At 42.1% G+C, this 15,779-nt stretch overlaps 1 protein-coding gene across 1 annotated transcript in view; it reads left to right on the top strand.

Moving 5' to 3' along the window:
- Positions 1-15,779, top strand: part of PTER (phosphotriesterase related) — a 69,383-nt gene that overhangs the window by 27,726 nt on the left and 25,878 nt on the right. The window contains exons 2-3 of the mRNA XM_080687837.1: positions 12,134-12,604; positions 13,930-14,195. Coding sequence (XP_080543963.1) covers positions 12,173-12,604; positions 13,930-14,195 — 698 coding nt within the window. The 5' untranslated portion in view covers positions 12,134-12,172. The remainder of the gene's footprint in view (positions 1-12,133; positions 12,605-13,929; positions 14,196-15,779) is intronic.

Genomic DNA, 15,779 nt, shown 5'->3' with positions numbered 1-15,779 from the left:
TGGTTGAATCCAAGGGTCAGAGGGCTGACTGGATATGTTGTTCTATATCATTTTAGGGACTTGAGCATTGAGAATTTTGGTATCTGTGTGGGTCATGGACCAATGGGAGAACTGTAGTTAAGTTTTGGGGGAGTCAAAAATAATATGTGGATATTCAACTCTGTGGGAGTCTGCACCCCCACATTGTTCAGTGGTCAACTATACTTCCTCTCAGTTTAGTTCAGTTTTACAGATGCAAATCAAATACTGGATACTATATAAGCATAGGAGATAAAAGAGAGACCCCCATTCCCCTCTCTCTCTCTCTCTTTCTCTCTCTCTCTCTCTCTCTCTCTCTCTTTTTCTCTCTCACATACACACACACACACACACACACACACACACACTCACCACATAGTCAAACAGAGAAAAATCCCATAATAGATCAATTAGGTCCTGTATGGCACATGCTGTGATATACTGTTAAACCTCGTTGTATGATATCTTCAATGAGTGCTCCCAGCCCCAGGTAAAAGGTTGCTTAGATAAAACAAATCTATGCGCTAATAAACTGACCACTCAAAAGTGAATTCCCATGCAAGCATTCCTATTTCCTAAATGCTCATTTCTGTTCCTGCTTAGCATCTCAGCATCCTTTCCTTCAGCTCTGGCCGAATACTGTAGATATTCATAAATATGAACTAATGTGATGCAAATAGATTGCAAAGTAAAATTGGAGAGTTTTTAAAAAGATGCAGTTTGTCATGAAGTTGATTGAAGTGATATTTGAGAAATGCTGAAGCGCATAGAAAGCCCCATGAGGCTGTGACAGGAAGAGAGAGACACTGGCATGGAAAGTATCAGGATATGTGCCTCCAAAGAGAATAAGTTGCTTAACAACTGGTTAATAAAGGACCTTGATAAAAAACAATAAAGTCTTCAGAAATATTTTTTCAATAACATTTTTTATCACTGAGGTATGAAAGTCAAGTGAAGGATGTCGTATCTTATAATTTTGTCCCCCGGAAATCCAACATTTAATTAAATTTTTGTTCTCACAATCAGGACATCTTTATAATTATGACTTATTTTTATTATATGTATCTTATTTTTCTAATTTGAAATCTTAATCAAGTCCTTAAAATGTGACTAATTATATAATGTTTGTCTCTTACTGTGTAACAGACTATCCCCAAAACACTAGTTTCAAACAATAACTATTTTATTATTGTCTCCCATAATTCTGTGGGTTAGCCAGACTCTGCTGGGTTGGCTGCAGCTGAGCCTGCAGTCATGTGAAATGTTGGCTGGGTTAGAATGTTCAAGATAATTCACTTACTTTTCTGATACCTTCACAGAGCTGGCCACAGGCTGAGCTCAGTGAGGTCACTGTGAGCTCGCTCACACTCTCTCTCTCTATCCCCAACCCCCCGTGTCATTTTGGGTCTCTCTTTTTCCATATGGGAGGGTAGCTAGACTTCCTACATTGCAGCTCAAGGTTCCCCAAAGCACAAAAGCAAAAACTACTTCCAAAGATTTGGGTCCCAAACTGACATAGAGCATCACTTCTGCCACATTCCACTGTTTAAAGCGAGTCACAGGCCAGCTCAGGTTCAGTGTGGAAGGGAGCTGCATGAGGACTTGAATATTGGAAGGCAGGGTTCACTGAAAGCCATCCATGGAGACCAGCTAACACACTGTATTAAGTGCATCCATTTAAAAAGGCATTTCCAGCCAAAACCGGTTTGGCTCAGTGGATAGAGCGTCAGTCTGCGGACTGAAAGGTCCCAGGTTCGATTCCGGTCAAGGGCATGTAACTTGGTTGCGGGCACATCCCCAGTAGGAGGTGTGCAAGAGGCAGCTGATCGATGTTTCTCTCTCATCGATGTTTCTGACTATCTATCCCTCTTCCTTCCTCTCTGTAAAAAATCAATAAAATATATTTAAAAAAAAAAAAAAGGCATTTCCAGTATCAGTCATCATGGATACTGAGGACCTCCCATAGCTTTAAATCACTTTGGTGGGCCACGTCCAAAAGCCTAATGAGTTCTGATGTCAATCTCAATACTCAATCTGCTTTTAACAATCACAGGCCTCCAGTGGAGGCCTTCATTTATAAGCAAAATTAAGAAACTTCACCCCCTTATTGGTAGTGTTTTTTAAGAACAAGTTTAGGTTCATTTGCCTAAGGATACTCAGCAAATATTGGAAAAATAATTCAACGTTTGGAGTGTAGTTATTCTGAACATTTATAATTTAGGTTGTGCTTTTACACATAATCGTATTTGTTTTTTATTCCAAATCTCATGCAGTAGATATTATTCTAGTTTTCAAGTAAGAAAAGTAATTTATCCTAAGCTGTTAAGTTTTCTACAGTCACACAGCTAGGAAACTTTGGAGCCAGGACTCCAAGTTTAGGGTTACATATCTCTCTTAGAGTTTTCTTATAAACTTACAAGGATCTAAAACTTAAATTCATTCATATAATCTCTCTGTCTCACTATCTGTCTCTCTCTCCATGTACATGTATGTATGCATCCACATGCATATAAAATATACACTTAAAAAAACATTCTTAAAATGCAGCCTTCATTAATAATGAATGTGACTGATAGTTAATGAATAAAATTCACTCATTCGCTCTCATTACATGGATATGTACATAGGCACATGTATGTAAAATAAACATTTTAAAAAATGAGTTAAAGTACAGCCTTCCTTGATAGTAAATGATCTATAGAAGGTCAATACTATCCCTTTCGGGTTAAAGGATATCACAGAAGCATGGATGTCATCTGGTCTAATCCCTTCATTTCACAAAATGGGAAAACAGACTCAGAGTGATGAAATAACTTGCCAAAGTCACACAGCTATTTAGTGGAAGAGCCAAGAGCTCTGACTCTGAATCTACTGTTCTTTCAACTACACAAAGCCACATTAAGAATAGCCTTTCCAATGAAATCGTGTGAGGAATATAGATAATTTATATGTTTAAAACAGTAATTTGTGATTTGCCAGGAATTAAAACACAAATTTTAAGCATTTAATTGCTAAATACAGTTAAGGACCAGCTGTGCAGTTTGCTCAAAATAGGAGACAGCCCATTGCTAGGAACCCATGGAAGAGAAAATTTCTTCTATAAAAAGCTGAAAACTAACTTCTATGTGAAGGGTTCTTTATGGACAAGAAGAAGTTGTAACTGTTGTATTGAATCACTTGGTATGATGCTTCACTCCCAGGATCTTATGTGAGTAGCAAAATCAAGAAGTTTACATGAAATGTTCTCACAGCACTGCGTGCGGCACCCTCTGAGAATGAGGAAGGCTGGGATGTGCTGTTTTCTAACTGGAGACGAACATAAAGGTCAGCTCTGCGGGCAGGGCTCTGGCAGCGCTGCTCTCCGCCCAGCTCCCGGGCGTTACTGTGATGGGCCATGATCAGTGCTCCCCTTGTCCACTCTCCTTCCCCTTCCCTCCTCCTCCCTCACACCATTTCTTTTATTAAGGAGAAAATATTTTCAGTTTGTTGACTAAACAGATAACAAATTCAAGAAGCCAGTACAGTCATGTACCACTTAACAACAAAGGTATATTCTGAGAAATGTGCCTCTAGGTGATTTTTTTTGTGTGTGTGTGTGGGGGGGGGGGGGGGACATTATTGAGTGCACTTACAGAAACCTAGGTAGTATAGCCTACTGCACACCCAGGCCTATGGTCAAGCCTATTGCTCCTAGCCTACAAGCCTGTATAGCGTGTTACTGTACAAAACATTTTGAAATAAAATCAAGCACAAGAGAAAATGATGCAATCAAGAAACACAGTAAACACAAGATATGTGAGGCTGCTGCCAGCTAACACAACGTGTTTTGTTATAGCAAACTTTTTTGGATAAAGAGAAATTCAAAACTAATGGTTAAAAGTAGAGTATGGCAAATACATAAACCAGAAGCATCGTCATTTATTATCATTATCAAGTATTATGTACTGAAGATAATTGTATGTGCTGTACTTTTATACAACTGGCAGTGTGGTGGGCTTGTTTACAATAGCATCACCACAAACACATGAATAACGTATTGTGCTACTATGTGAGGATAGCTATGCCGTCACTAGGTAATAGGAATTGTTCACCTCCATTATAACCTTGTGGCACCACCATGGAATATGTGGTCCATTGTTGACCGAAACGTTGTTATGTGTCACATGACTATATTACTTTTACTAAAGTCAAAGTGTGTGTGACTCACAGGCCAGTTGACATGCTTTTGACTAAAGAGTCAATTAAGCCACAAGACTGATGCCTTCTGTTGAGTAGCTCGATGGGATTTCTGGATTTAATAAACGCCACTGACTGTTCACATCAAGGAGTGCAGGGCAGGGGTCCTGTGAATGCCCTTGTCCAGGAGTGTCACTTCCCAGGTACATCTCTGCCACCATCTTCATGTTTGTTATCTGGAATTTGGAAATAATGCCTAGGTTTCCTCTTCTACTTCCTTAGTCAAATAGAAAAGAAAAAAGGAAAAAAAAAAAAAAAAGCTTGGGAATGAACCCACCCCTTCCCTCTGAATATAAGACACAAGCTGCTTATTTGTATCCATCAGTGGCTTTGTTTTGTTTGAGGAACTTGCTGGGTCCCATCATTGTTCTCTGTACTAAAGCGGTTGGATTTATTTCTCTTTATTCAGGCATGGTTATTGATTTTTTGACAATGTTTAATATGAAAAGTTGTAGATCTCCATGCAGTAGAGCCATTTGCCATAAATACCTGGGCAAGTGGCCGTGTGGTGATGTATGTGAGGAAGAAATCCTTGTGTCACCATTGTTAAGCCACCAGACCAATGCTGTTTGAGAGAAGATATGTCACGTTGAACCTGCACATCATCTACTCAAAAAGCTTTAAAAAATATTATGTGGTTTAAAAAATATTTTGGTTATAAATCAAATGTCAGCTTTAAGTGCGGTATTCATAGAGTAGCCATTCTGTGTGATGTAACCCATAAAAAAACAAAACAAAACAGAAGTGCCCACAGATTTGCACCAGCCGGCACTTTTTTCATAGGAGTCCATTTATTTGGGAGAACTTTTGTAGCACCAGCAAGTCTAGTTAGAAACTTCCATCTGCTGTGCCTCTTACTGCTTCTGATTTCTCACCATCTGCACTGATGTCATCTCAGACCAAGCTACCACCTAATTCCTTTCACATCCTAGCAACACCCACTGAACCACCTTCTGCCCGTTCTCTACACGGCTGCCAGATTATTCATTTCATGCCTTCTCCTGCAGAAAACTCTGGAATGCCTCCATTTTTAAAAATCAGTTAGGGTTTGACCAGGCAAGGAAAGCAAGAATAAGTGAAATGGATTGAGGGATTTATTATGGGGATTTGAGCTTGCACAGTTGTTAGGGAAGTGAACTGAAAACTGTAACCACATAGAACCTTCATTTCTTTAATATGACCTTTGCTCCTTTCTTTCCTTTTGTTCAAACTGGCCCCATCCAGCACCCTGACTCACCTGCCTTCTTCTCTCTTGCAGGGCCACTGCCTAAAACAGTGGTCGGCAAACTGCGGCTCGCGAGCCACATGCAGCTCGCAAACTGCGGTTTGCCGCTCTGTTGACTAATGAGTTTGCAGACCACTGGCCTAAAGCATTAAGCCCTCAGGACAATGAGGTTCTGATCAGCATTAAATAATTTTAGGAACAAAATCTCAGGTCTGTAGACCTCAGAGGCAGAGTTTTGGTCAAAGTAGAGATAACATCTAGTCCTCAGTTGGTTTCAGCTTCAGGCCCAGAAAAGCTGTGAAACCAGACAAACAATGCCATGGCTGACCACAGCACCCGATGCACTGATCCTAGGGCCAACCAATCAGTAGAGACCACCACCCTGATTGGGACCCTAACTTCCCAGCCGCCATGACTAATGACTTTCCTCTGTATAACCCAGCCCCTGGAAGCCATGGGGAGCCAGGTCGTGAGCAGGAGCTCACCTGAGTCTCCACCTGTGGGCCACTTCCTAAAAACAAACCTCTACTTTCTCTGCTGCAACCTCCTGTTCCTGTCTTACTGGGCTTTGATTCACTCAGGTAACTGGACCCCGTTAGTCTGGCAACAAAACCAAGTCACCAAACATCAGCTTGCCAATTTAACCATCGCATTTAAAACTGTAAAGCAGGGTCCTTTAACCAGGTGTGGGACTGGCTGCAGCAAAGGCAGGGGCAGGAAAAGAGCAGATGTCCGTGAATTCCACTCATTCATATGAAAGATATTCAGGAAGTCCTACACTCTGAAATGTGAAATGTAATTGACATGGATATTCAACCCAAGTAGAAATAAAAATTGTAAGCATAATTACCAGGATGAAATCTCAGTGAAACAAAGTCGCCTCCAGACTATCCATCCACTAACAAATCTCCAACAATTTGGCAAATTTCCGTATTTTATAAAAGTTAATTCATGAACGTATTTTCAAAAATGACAAAGCCTACATATTGTCTCTGGTTTTCAATTCAGTGCTGTTTTTTTTTTGTTTTTTTTTTTTTATTCTTTTACTGTTGTAATTAGCGATTTATTTATAGTCGGAAGGAGCAAAGGGAGGCTGACATTATAACCATGGTCATCCGGGCAGCTTCACCAGGAAGCTGCAACTTTACCCTCCCCAGGGAACCGGCAGTCCATTCCCTGCAGATCACTGTGGGAAGGGATAGATCAAAGGGGGAAATGGGTGCGTGAGCAGTGATGTAGGGAAGGTGATTGCCAGTTAGTCTAACCTGGGGACAAAAATCATTGGCTAGAGGGGTGGAGCGAATGCAAGCCCACAAAAATTTGGGAATACATAATCCCCAGACAAAGGAATTCTCTCTCTCTCTTGTTCCTCTGGCTTTGCTCCTGCTTTCTTGCACTCAGCTATGCTCCCTCCATAGCCATGTGGCCCTAAAAGCTGCATGCAGACCCCACCCACAATGGACTGTAGCTAGGAACACATGCTGATCTAGCCACATGCTGGACTGGAATGTGCCAATATTGAATGGAGACTCAGGGCAGTAACTTTAATCTTAGCTCTGCTGAAGACATAGCTGGACTTCTTCCATGCTAGGACAGAGGGAGGGGGGCCTTGGAAATGCAGGGGTTTAATTCCATGCAAATAAATATCACTCATTCTCCCATGCGAGTCTTAGAAAATTACTTGTGACATCACAAGAAGCCCCTTCCACCAGCAACAGGTGGGGATACAGAGAGCGCCCCACCAATAACAAGTCTACACCCTCTAGAAGTAGAGGGCTCTTCCCTTTAACCAGGCCGTAAGAATAATTGCAGCCCATCCTTCATCTCTCTGTCTGCTCAGATTTCACATTTGAAGTACAACAAAACTGTGACAAATGTGTTTATAGCTCCAGTTATCCTTTGCCCCATTACCTTCTGTGTGCGCTAATTCTGAACAAAGAGGCTTCCCATGGATTTTCCACAGAACGCCCGAAGCCTGCTTTTTTGTTTGGTGGTGGTGGTGGCGGAGATTCACTCCTGTCTGCACAGTTGTGTTCTGCAGCTCCGGTTACCCAGTACTGCTCTCCTTGTCTGTGAACTCTCATCTCTATGGAGGAACGCCACTAACAGCCTGGCCTGTGCACTAGGAGCGTCACTTCCAGGCTGGCTGTGGTGGGAAGACAGCTTCCTCACTGCACAGTGACCGTGAGTTCTATCTTATCCAACTAAAAGACATAGTCTACCTTAGAGCCTGGTGGCTATGGCTTGTTATGTATACACTAGGGGCCCGGTGCACAAAATTTGTGCACTGGGGGGGGGGTCCCCCTCAGCCCAGCCTGCCCCCTCTCACATACTGGGAGCCCTCAGGGGATGTCCTACTGAGGCAACTGGGCTGATCAGGGGAAGTCACCAGCCCCATCATCCCGCTGCTGCAGCCACTGCCAGTCACCGCAGCCACCAAGGTGTTTTCATCAACACGGACTCCAGTCCCTTCACCATGAAAAAATAACAACTTTCTTTAGGCATTTTCAAGATGTCTCTTTCATAGGATATGACATTTCTTTACTTTTTTTTATCCTCACCTGAGGATATGTTTCCATTGACTTTTAGAGAATGTGGGAGAGAAAGGGAAAGACAGAGAGAAACATCAAAGTGAGAGGAACACTTTGATTGGTTGCCTCCTGCATGAGCCCTGACCTGGGCCCCAGTCAGGGAGAAGCCTGAAACCTAGGTACATGCCCTTGATCAGAATCGAACCGGACCCTGCGGTCGGCAAGCCTAGGCATTATCCACTGAGCCAAACAGGCTAGGGCAGGATATGACATTTCTTAGCCCTCCAGCAGTGGACCTTCCTTTTTTTCTCCAGGAGTGTGGTAGAAAAGCCATAGATCACCTTTTGGGATTCTTATACCCAAGTTACTAAGAATATTACCAGTGGCATACAGGGAGCTTAGCCAATGAGCAGTCAGAAAAGTTATTTCCTCTATAGTTCACACCAATCGCCTCAGATCTCTGGCTCTACCCCTGCCAAGGCCTAAAGCCTCCAGGCCTGGTCAGGGGACCCCCAGCTCCCTCCAATAGCTCAATCACCAGGCTCCGCCCCTGCCCAGGCCCCAAGCCTCTGGCTGGGGTTTGGGGCCTAGACAGGGGATTCCCAGCTCCCTCTGATCGCCAGCTCCACCCCTGCCAGGCCTATAGCCTCGGGGCCTGGGCAGGGGGCCCCCAGCTCCCTCCCAGCACCTGGCTCCACCCCTGCTCAGGCCCCAAGCCTCTGGCCCGGGCTTGGGGCCTGAACAGCAGACCCCCAGCTCCCTCCAATCGTCCAATCGCCCGGCTCCGCCCCTGCCCAGGCCCCAAGACTCTGGCCCGGGCTTGGGGCCTGGACAGCGGACCCCCAGCTCCCTCCGATCACCCTGCTCCGCCCCTGCCCAGGTCTCAAGCCTCTGGACGGGGCTTGAGGCCTGGGCAGGGGACCCCCAGCTCCCTCTGATCGCCAACTCCACCCCTACCAGGCCTGTAGCCTCGGGGCCTGGGCAGGGGCCCCCCAGTTCCCTCCAATAGCCCGACTCCACCCCTGCCCAGGCCCCAAGCCTCTGGCCTAGGCTACTGTTATGAATCATAATGTAAATATCTGTGTTTTCCGATGGTCTTAGGCGACCCTGCTAGCGGTTCTCAACCTGTGGGTCATGACCCACAGGTTGAGAACCACTGCTGTAGAGCCTAAGACCATTGGAAAACACAGATATTTACATTACGATTCATAACAGTAGCAAAATTACAGTTATGAAGTAGCAATGAAAATAATTTTATGGTCGGGGGTCACCACAACATGAGGAACTGTATTGAAGGGTCGCGGCGTTAGAAAGGTTGAGAACCACTGCTCTAGGAGCACTTGTGTAAAAACATCAGCCAAAAGGAAGGAAAGAGCAAATGAACTCTCATGGAAGATTGAATTGATTATTAATTGTACTGTGGTTTCATCAACTGAAGGAACTAGCTATGCAGACTTTGATCTCAGTAATAGGGAATGGGCAGTATTGAACAGTGAGTTCCTAGACATCATCAGTGAAAACTATGCCCTGTGAAGTGACTGGCAGCTTCATAGTAGTTCTCTAAACAGATACCATCCTCTTTCATCCTGATCACTGACATGGAATTTTTGGACTGGAACCCGGATTCTTTGTCCACCGGAGTCAAATGAATCCATGGACAGAAGGTGGTATAGCAAAGGTGGAAATTTATTAAAGAAAAGTACAGACTCCCATGTGGGGAGGAGGAAAGAGTCCCACAGAACAGACTCCCAAGTAGGGAGTGGGAAAGGGTCCCACCGACTTCCTGTTTCCATGGTTTATAAAGGCTGCAGTTCCTGTGCCCTGATATCCCCTCTGATTGGTCAATTTTCCCTTTCAAATTGGTTACTATAGTAACTCCTGAGGCCCTCCTCCCTTGTTGTCCTCCTATTTCTTCTGGGCTTTCTTCCTTCTTTATTTTGTAAACTAGAAGCCTGATGCATGAAGATTCGTGCCAGAATGGGTCTTCCAGGCGGAAAGGCGGCACTGCCTTTGCTCTGGCTGGAGCCGCCTTTCCGCCTTCCCACGCTGCCCAGAGGCCTGGAGGACTGGGGGTGGTGCAGAACGCCTGCGTCATTGCCATGGCCCCCAGCCACTCGGGGCCTGCATATGCAAATTAACCTGCCATCTTTGTTGGGTTAATTGACATACTCACTCCTGATTGGCTGGTGGGCATCACGAAGGTACAGTCAATTAGCATATTACTCTTTTATTAGGTAGATATAGACCTTTTTTGGCTACTTCCAGATCCCTTGTCTGATGGAGATGTACCTGTTGCTGCTCCCTTGTCTTTTGGAAATGTAACCGCACCTGGCTTCCTTGTGTTATGGAGATGTACCTTCTCCCCTTCTGTAGCCTTATGTGTTTTTCCATGGATCCCAATTCTAAAAATTCCCTAAACCTGCCTATGTTCCCCTAAAATTCCTGTTTCATCACCATGAAAATTATTAGATATTTGAAGCTTGTCTTGCTGAAGACCATTATCAACCAAAAACAAATGCCCATGCTAGCCCCAAGCTCCAAAGTTCTCTGTTAAATGGTCTCAATCAATAATTTACACATTGTGGGCCAATATGTATCAAACACCTGGGCTCCAGATAATTGCAGTGGCTTGATGTAATTGGACTTTATCTCAGTACTCCCTTTTCTCTAGCCCTGACTTGTTTTCATCTTGCCTTATGTATGCACTTTGCCCATTATAAATTTGTCCTGTACCCATTGCTCCCCCAAATGATCTCCTCTCTAACCAAACACTCACTCTGAAAAGAAAGAACCTAGACATACATAATTGTTCTTTGAACTAGCAAAACAAAGGTACTATTTATCCAATGTGTGCTATGCACTTTTACTTGTCTTTCTGTCTATGGTATCTAATTTAATTCTTATGAAAGCCTATGAAATGTGCGTTGTTATTCTGATTCACAGATGAGAAAACTGATGCTCAGAAAGTCAGAGAAGGTCCTCATAAGGACGTGGGGAAAAGTGATGTCAGAATGTCTTCTAAAAGAACCATTTGAGAGCTTCCAAAGGCACTTTCCGCAGTCCCCAGTCGGTTTGTTCACTGTCCTCTGTTGTGTCTGGTTGGTGCCGTGTGGGGAAGGAACACTGGGTTTGCTCCTGGCCACCACTTTCAGTAGCGCCTGCTTCCTTCCTAGTGAAATCCCTTCATTTCAGAAAGGTGCTTTCCAATGGAGTTCAGTGGTTGGGGTTCTTGTTGTTAGTGATAGAAACTTGGTGAAAACTTAACTTGTGTTACAAACTAAAGTAAATAGAGGATAAATGAAGAGGTATCTACTCTTTCTAGAGAGAGCAGATTTCAGTTTTAATAAATCATAGGTGCTTTCATTATGAATAGGATTTTTAGGTTTATTTTCAAAGTGTGTTTCTATGTGCCATAGATAAAATAAAACATCAAGAGCGAAGAGGTTTGTTTATTTTTGTTTTTCCATTGTTAAACCTAGGTGTCCCATTCCCCCTCCTCTCCCCCACCCCCCGAGTTATCTTTTGGGGAATAATCTGTAAAATCATCAAGATGAGATATTTTGTCTTATTCCTCTTTCTAGCTTCAATTTCTGGCACATGGTGGACCTTCAACAAAAGTTTGTTCCTTTGGACAGTAAATGAATAATGGAATCACCAGTAGCCCCAGTATATTTAATTTAGCTGGAAAATGACAAATGAAACAGTTCTGATGCATGATGGCTGGTTTTGATATGTTATTGATTATAAAGGTTTTTAAATGGAGATTATTGTTGCATTATCCAGGGAAGCATAGCTATGACTAATGAGATAAAATTAAGCAAAAGAAAAATATGAATTGAATATCAAGAAATGTTTCCAGTAGATGAGGCTGGGATTTAATCAGGCAGAGGAGTCCCAGTGGAAGTGGTCGGGACATTTACCACCATGCGTGTCACTGAGCACTGCAGTGAGCTCCCACAATTTACAGGGACAGACCCGGACTGCGGCAGGATGATAAGTGAGATCGTATTTCTAGTTTCACTGATTCTTTCTTACACGAGTTATACATTCACAGCCTCCCGTCCCCTATGGAAAGAATTTATGTATGTGTTAAATTTTCTGATTATAGTTTCATTTTTTCCAGAAAATACTCATTTTAGAGCATCTCCAGGTACCCTCAGAAATGTCTTCTTTAAGTGGCAAAGTCCAAACTGTTTTGGGACTCCTGGAGCCAAGCAAACTGGGCCGCACCCTGACCCATGAGCATTTGACAATGACCTTTGACTGCTGTTACTACCCACCTCCTCCACCTCACGAAGCTATCTCTAAGGAACCTATTATGATGAAAAATTTGTTTTGGATTCGGAAAAACCCTTATTCTCATAAAGAGAATCTTCAGTTGAATCAGGAGACAGAAGCCATCAAAGAAGAATTGTTGTATTTTAAAGCCAGCGGTGGAGGGGCCATGGTGGAGAACACGACCACAGGGATTTGCCGGGACTTGCAGACATTGAAGTGGCTTGCAGAGGAGACTGGTGTCCACATCGTAGCAGGCGCTGGGTTTTATGTGGATGAAACTCACTCTTCAGAGACCAGAGCCATGTCCGTGGAGCAGGTAGGAAGCCTTAAGTTCTTCGACAATATTTGCATAGACATTTCGAATAGCCAGAATTCAGATGTTGGATTATCTCCACATGCAATCTACATTTGGAAATGTCATTGGCTCACAGGTAGCTGAGCATTCTACAGAAATTTGCTAGATAGCAAGGACATCTTCCAAGTGAGACCCAAATGAGAAACATTTCATTCCATAAAGAAAAGGCATCGAGGAAGGAGATCTTAATGCACTGGTCACTGCGAAACCCAACGTGTTAATACTTGGATCCGTGTACACTGCACCACTGCTCAGTGGTGGCGTCCCGGTCTGTTTGTAAACCTCAGTTTTTCATGATAAGCTTCAGTTATGCAACCTCAATTTTGTTGCTGGGTTTTATAATAACCAGCCATAAAAATTCACTGTAGGGTGAAAGTTGGCAGGAGAGACTTGGCACATTTGTGAATATGTTTCCTTCTCCTTTTATACAACAGAAGGGGGCGGAAGAAAATCCATTCCCCTGTTGTTGTCATAAGCTCTTAAGCAAGAATGGGTGGAAGAAACTAAATCTTTCAGGGACAAAAAGAACAAATAATCAGCAAAACTTTGGGGCATGTGTATGTGCTGTCTTTCTAGACATCCATGTATGTGTTTATACATATATGTGTATATTTATCTGTATCTCCCATTGCCTGCTTGACAGGCTTAGCATGTCAGTTGCAGTTTTTACAAAGCCTCAGTTAATCTTTAAAATACTTTGTATTTCAAATCTTTATCTGCATTACTTTCCAATCAAGCCTTTCCCTTTTTATATATTTACATTATTTGAGGACTATCATGATGTCAACTATTACACAGTCTTCCAACTAGTCTTAGCAGTAACTGTAGATCTGACCAAAAAAAAGTAAATTAGTATTGTGTGCTGTGAATTTTCTATGGTGTATAGGGTAAAAGAATGCATAAATAAGGGGGAATTAAAGAATTACTTGATACAGTTGATGTAAATCCAAGGGTAGTCTTTTTATGTCTAATGCTTCTCTGGTTAAATTACTGAGTTTTTTCTCATCTGAATATAATTTCATTAAATCATATTTTCCCCCTATAGCTCCTAAAGCTATACATTTCTTGCTAAATAGTCACAGTAAGATATTACTGAATCTTTGATTTAGAATTACTTGTTGAATTTGAGATATGGCCAGCAAAATGCCTACTATTAATTGAATGAATGATGAATACATTTTTGAAGAATGAATAACTAAATGAATAAATTCATTAACATACAGTGGCAATACTCTGTTGAGAAGTTTCGCAATCTATAAAGTATTTTCTTTCCCACCCTTCCTTAGCTTACTGATGTCCTCATTAATGAAATTCTCCACGGAGCAGATGGCACCAGCATCAAGTGTGGTGTTATTGGAGAAATTGGTTGCTCCTGGCCTCTGACTGAGAGCGAAAGGAAGGTACTTCACGCAACTGCTCATGCTCAGGCTCAGCTTGGCTGTCCTGTTATCATTCATCCTGGAAAGAATCCAAGTGCACCCTTTCAGATTATCCGAATATTACAAGAAGTAGGTATGGACATCTCCAAAACAGTTATGTCGCATCTTGATAGGTAAGCAAATTATGTACAAACTAGAGACCCAATGCACAAAGTTTGTGCAAGGGACTCGGACCTCACAGCCCTAGCTGCCTCGGCCGGCCCTCGTAGCCCCCGCTGGCCCTCGCAGCCCCTCCCAGCCCCGGCTTCATCTGGACGGTCATGGGACTCTTCAGTCTAATTAGCATATTAGCTCTTTATTATATAGGATTAGTGCAAACCTCCAGATAATTATGGATGATTAGATGTGTAGGGGACAGCAAAGTAGCTGACTATATAAGCAGATGTTGGCTGGAGTTAATCTTATGAATAAGCCTAACAGTGTTGCAAAGGCTACACCTTAGCCTTTAGATTGAATTGATTAAGGAATTAACACCATATAAGTGTATTAATACATTATAGTTACTTCTAAATTGGGTACATCTTGGGTATGAAGATGTGTTTTTCATTATTTCTGGAAAGCCTCAGCCCTTGTATCTTCAAATATTGCTTCATCCATATTTTCTTTATATTTGTATCATAAACTCCTACTTGATATATGTATTATCTAATTACCTGTCCTCCATGTCTCTTAACATCTTCTCCATATTTCCATTCATTTTCATCTTTGAACTGTAATTTCTTCAATTCTATCTTTCTATTTATACTTCTCTCTCCAGTGAAAGCTATCTGTTGCTTAGACTATCAATTTGCTTTATAATACTAAGAACTATAGTTTTTATTTATTTCTTTTAAAATCTGCTTAGTTAATTTTGACACATGTTTTCAACTCAAGTGTTAAAAAATATTATGCATACAATGCTTACCTTATAATTAATAAACCTAATTTCTATTTTATTTTTTACTCTAACTTTTTAGATTGTTAATTCTTCTGGCTCTTGTTCATGTGAGGTTATTTCCTTGTATTTAAAAAATGTTTTGTGGTCTTTAGATTCCTTGAAAATTATTATGAGTCTTGGGTTAAGTAATGTCCCCTGTTTTTTGTTTTGTTTTGTTTGTTTCTTATAGGTCGTTAGGAGGCACTACTAACCTAGTATACTTTACTTATTTTTCTTCATTCTTTATTATTTAAAGTATTACATAGAGTATTACATATGTCTCCTTTTTCCTCCATTGACCTCTCCCCTGCTACCCCTACCCCCCAACATATGCCTTCACCCCACTAGTGTCTGTGTCCCTTGGTTATGCTTATATGCATGCATACAAGTCCTTCGGTTGATCTCTTACCTCCCCCTCCCCTGCCTTCCTTCTGAAGTTTGACAGTCTGTTCAATGCTTCTCTGCCTCTGGATCTATTTTTGTTCATAAGTTTATGTTGTTCATTATATTCCACAAATGAGTGAGATCATGTGAAAAGTATCTTTCTTTGATTTACTTCACTTAGCATAATGCTCTCCAGGTCCATCCATGCTGTTGCAAATGGTTAGAGTTCTTTCTTTATTAGAGCAATGTAGTATTCAATTGTGTAGATGTACCACTATTTTTTAATCCACTCATCTGATGGGCACTTAGGCTGTTTCCAAGTCTTAGCTATTGTAAATTGTGCTGCTATGAACATAGGGGTGCATATATCCTTTCTGATTGGTGTTTCTGATTTCTT

Source organism: Plecotus auritus, assembly GCF_963455305.1.
Source record: "Plecotus auritus genome assembly, chromosome: 1".
NCBI lineage: Eukaryota > Metazoa > Chordata > Mammalia > Chiroptera > Vespertilionidae > Plecotus > Plecotus auritus.
This window is presented reverse-complemented; position numbering and strand designations above follow the sequence as displayed.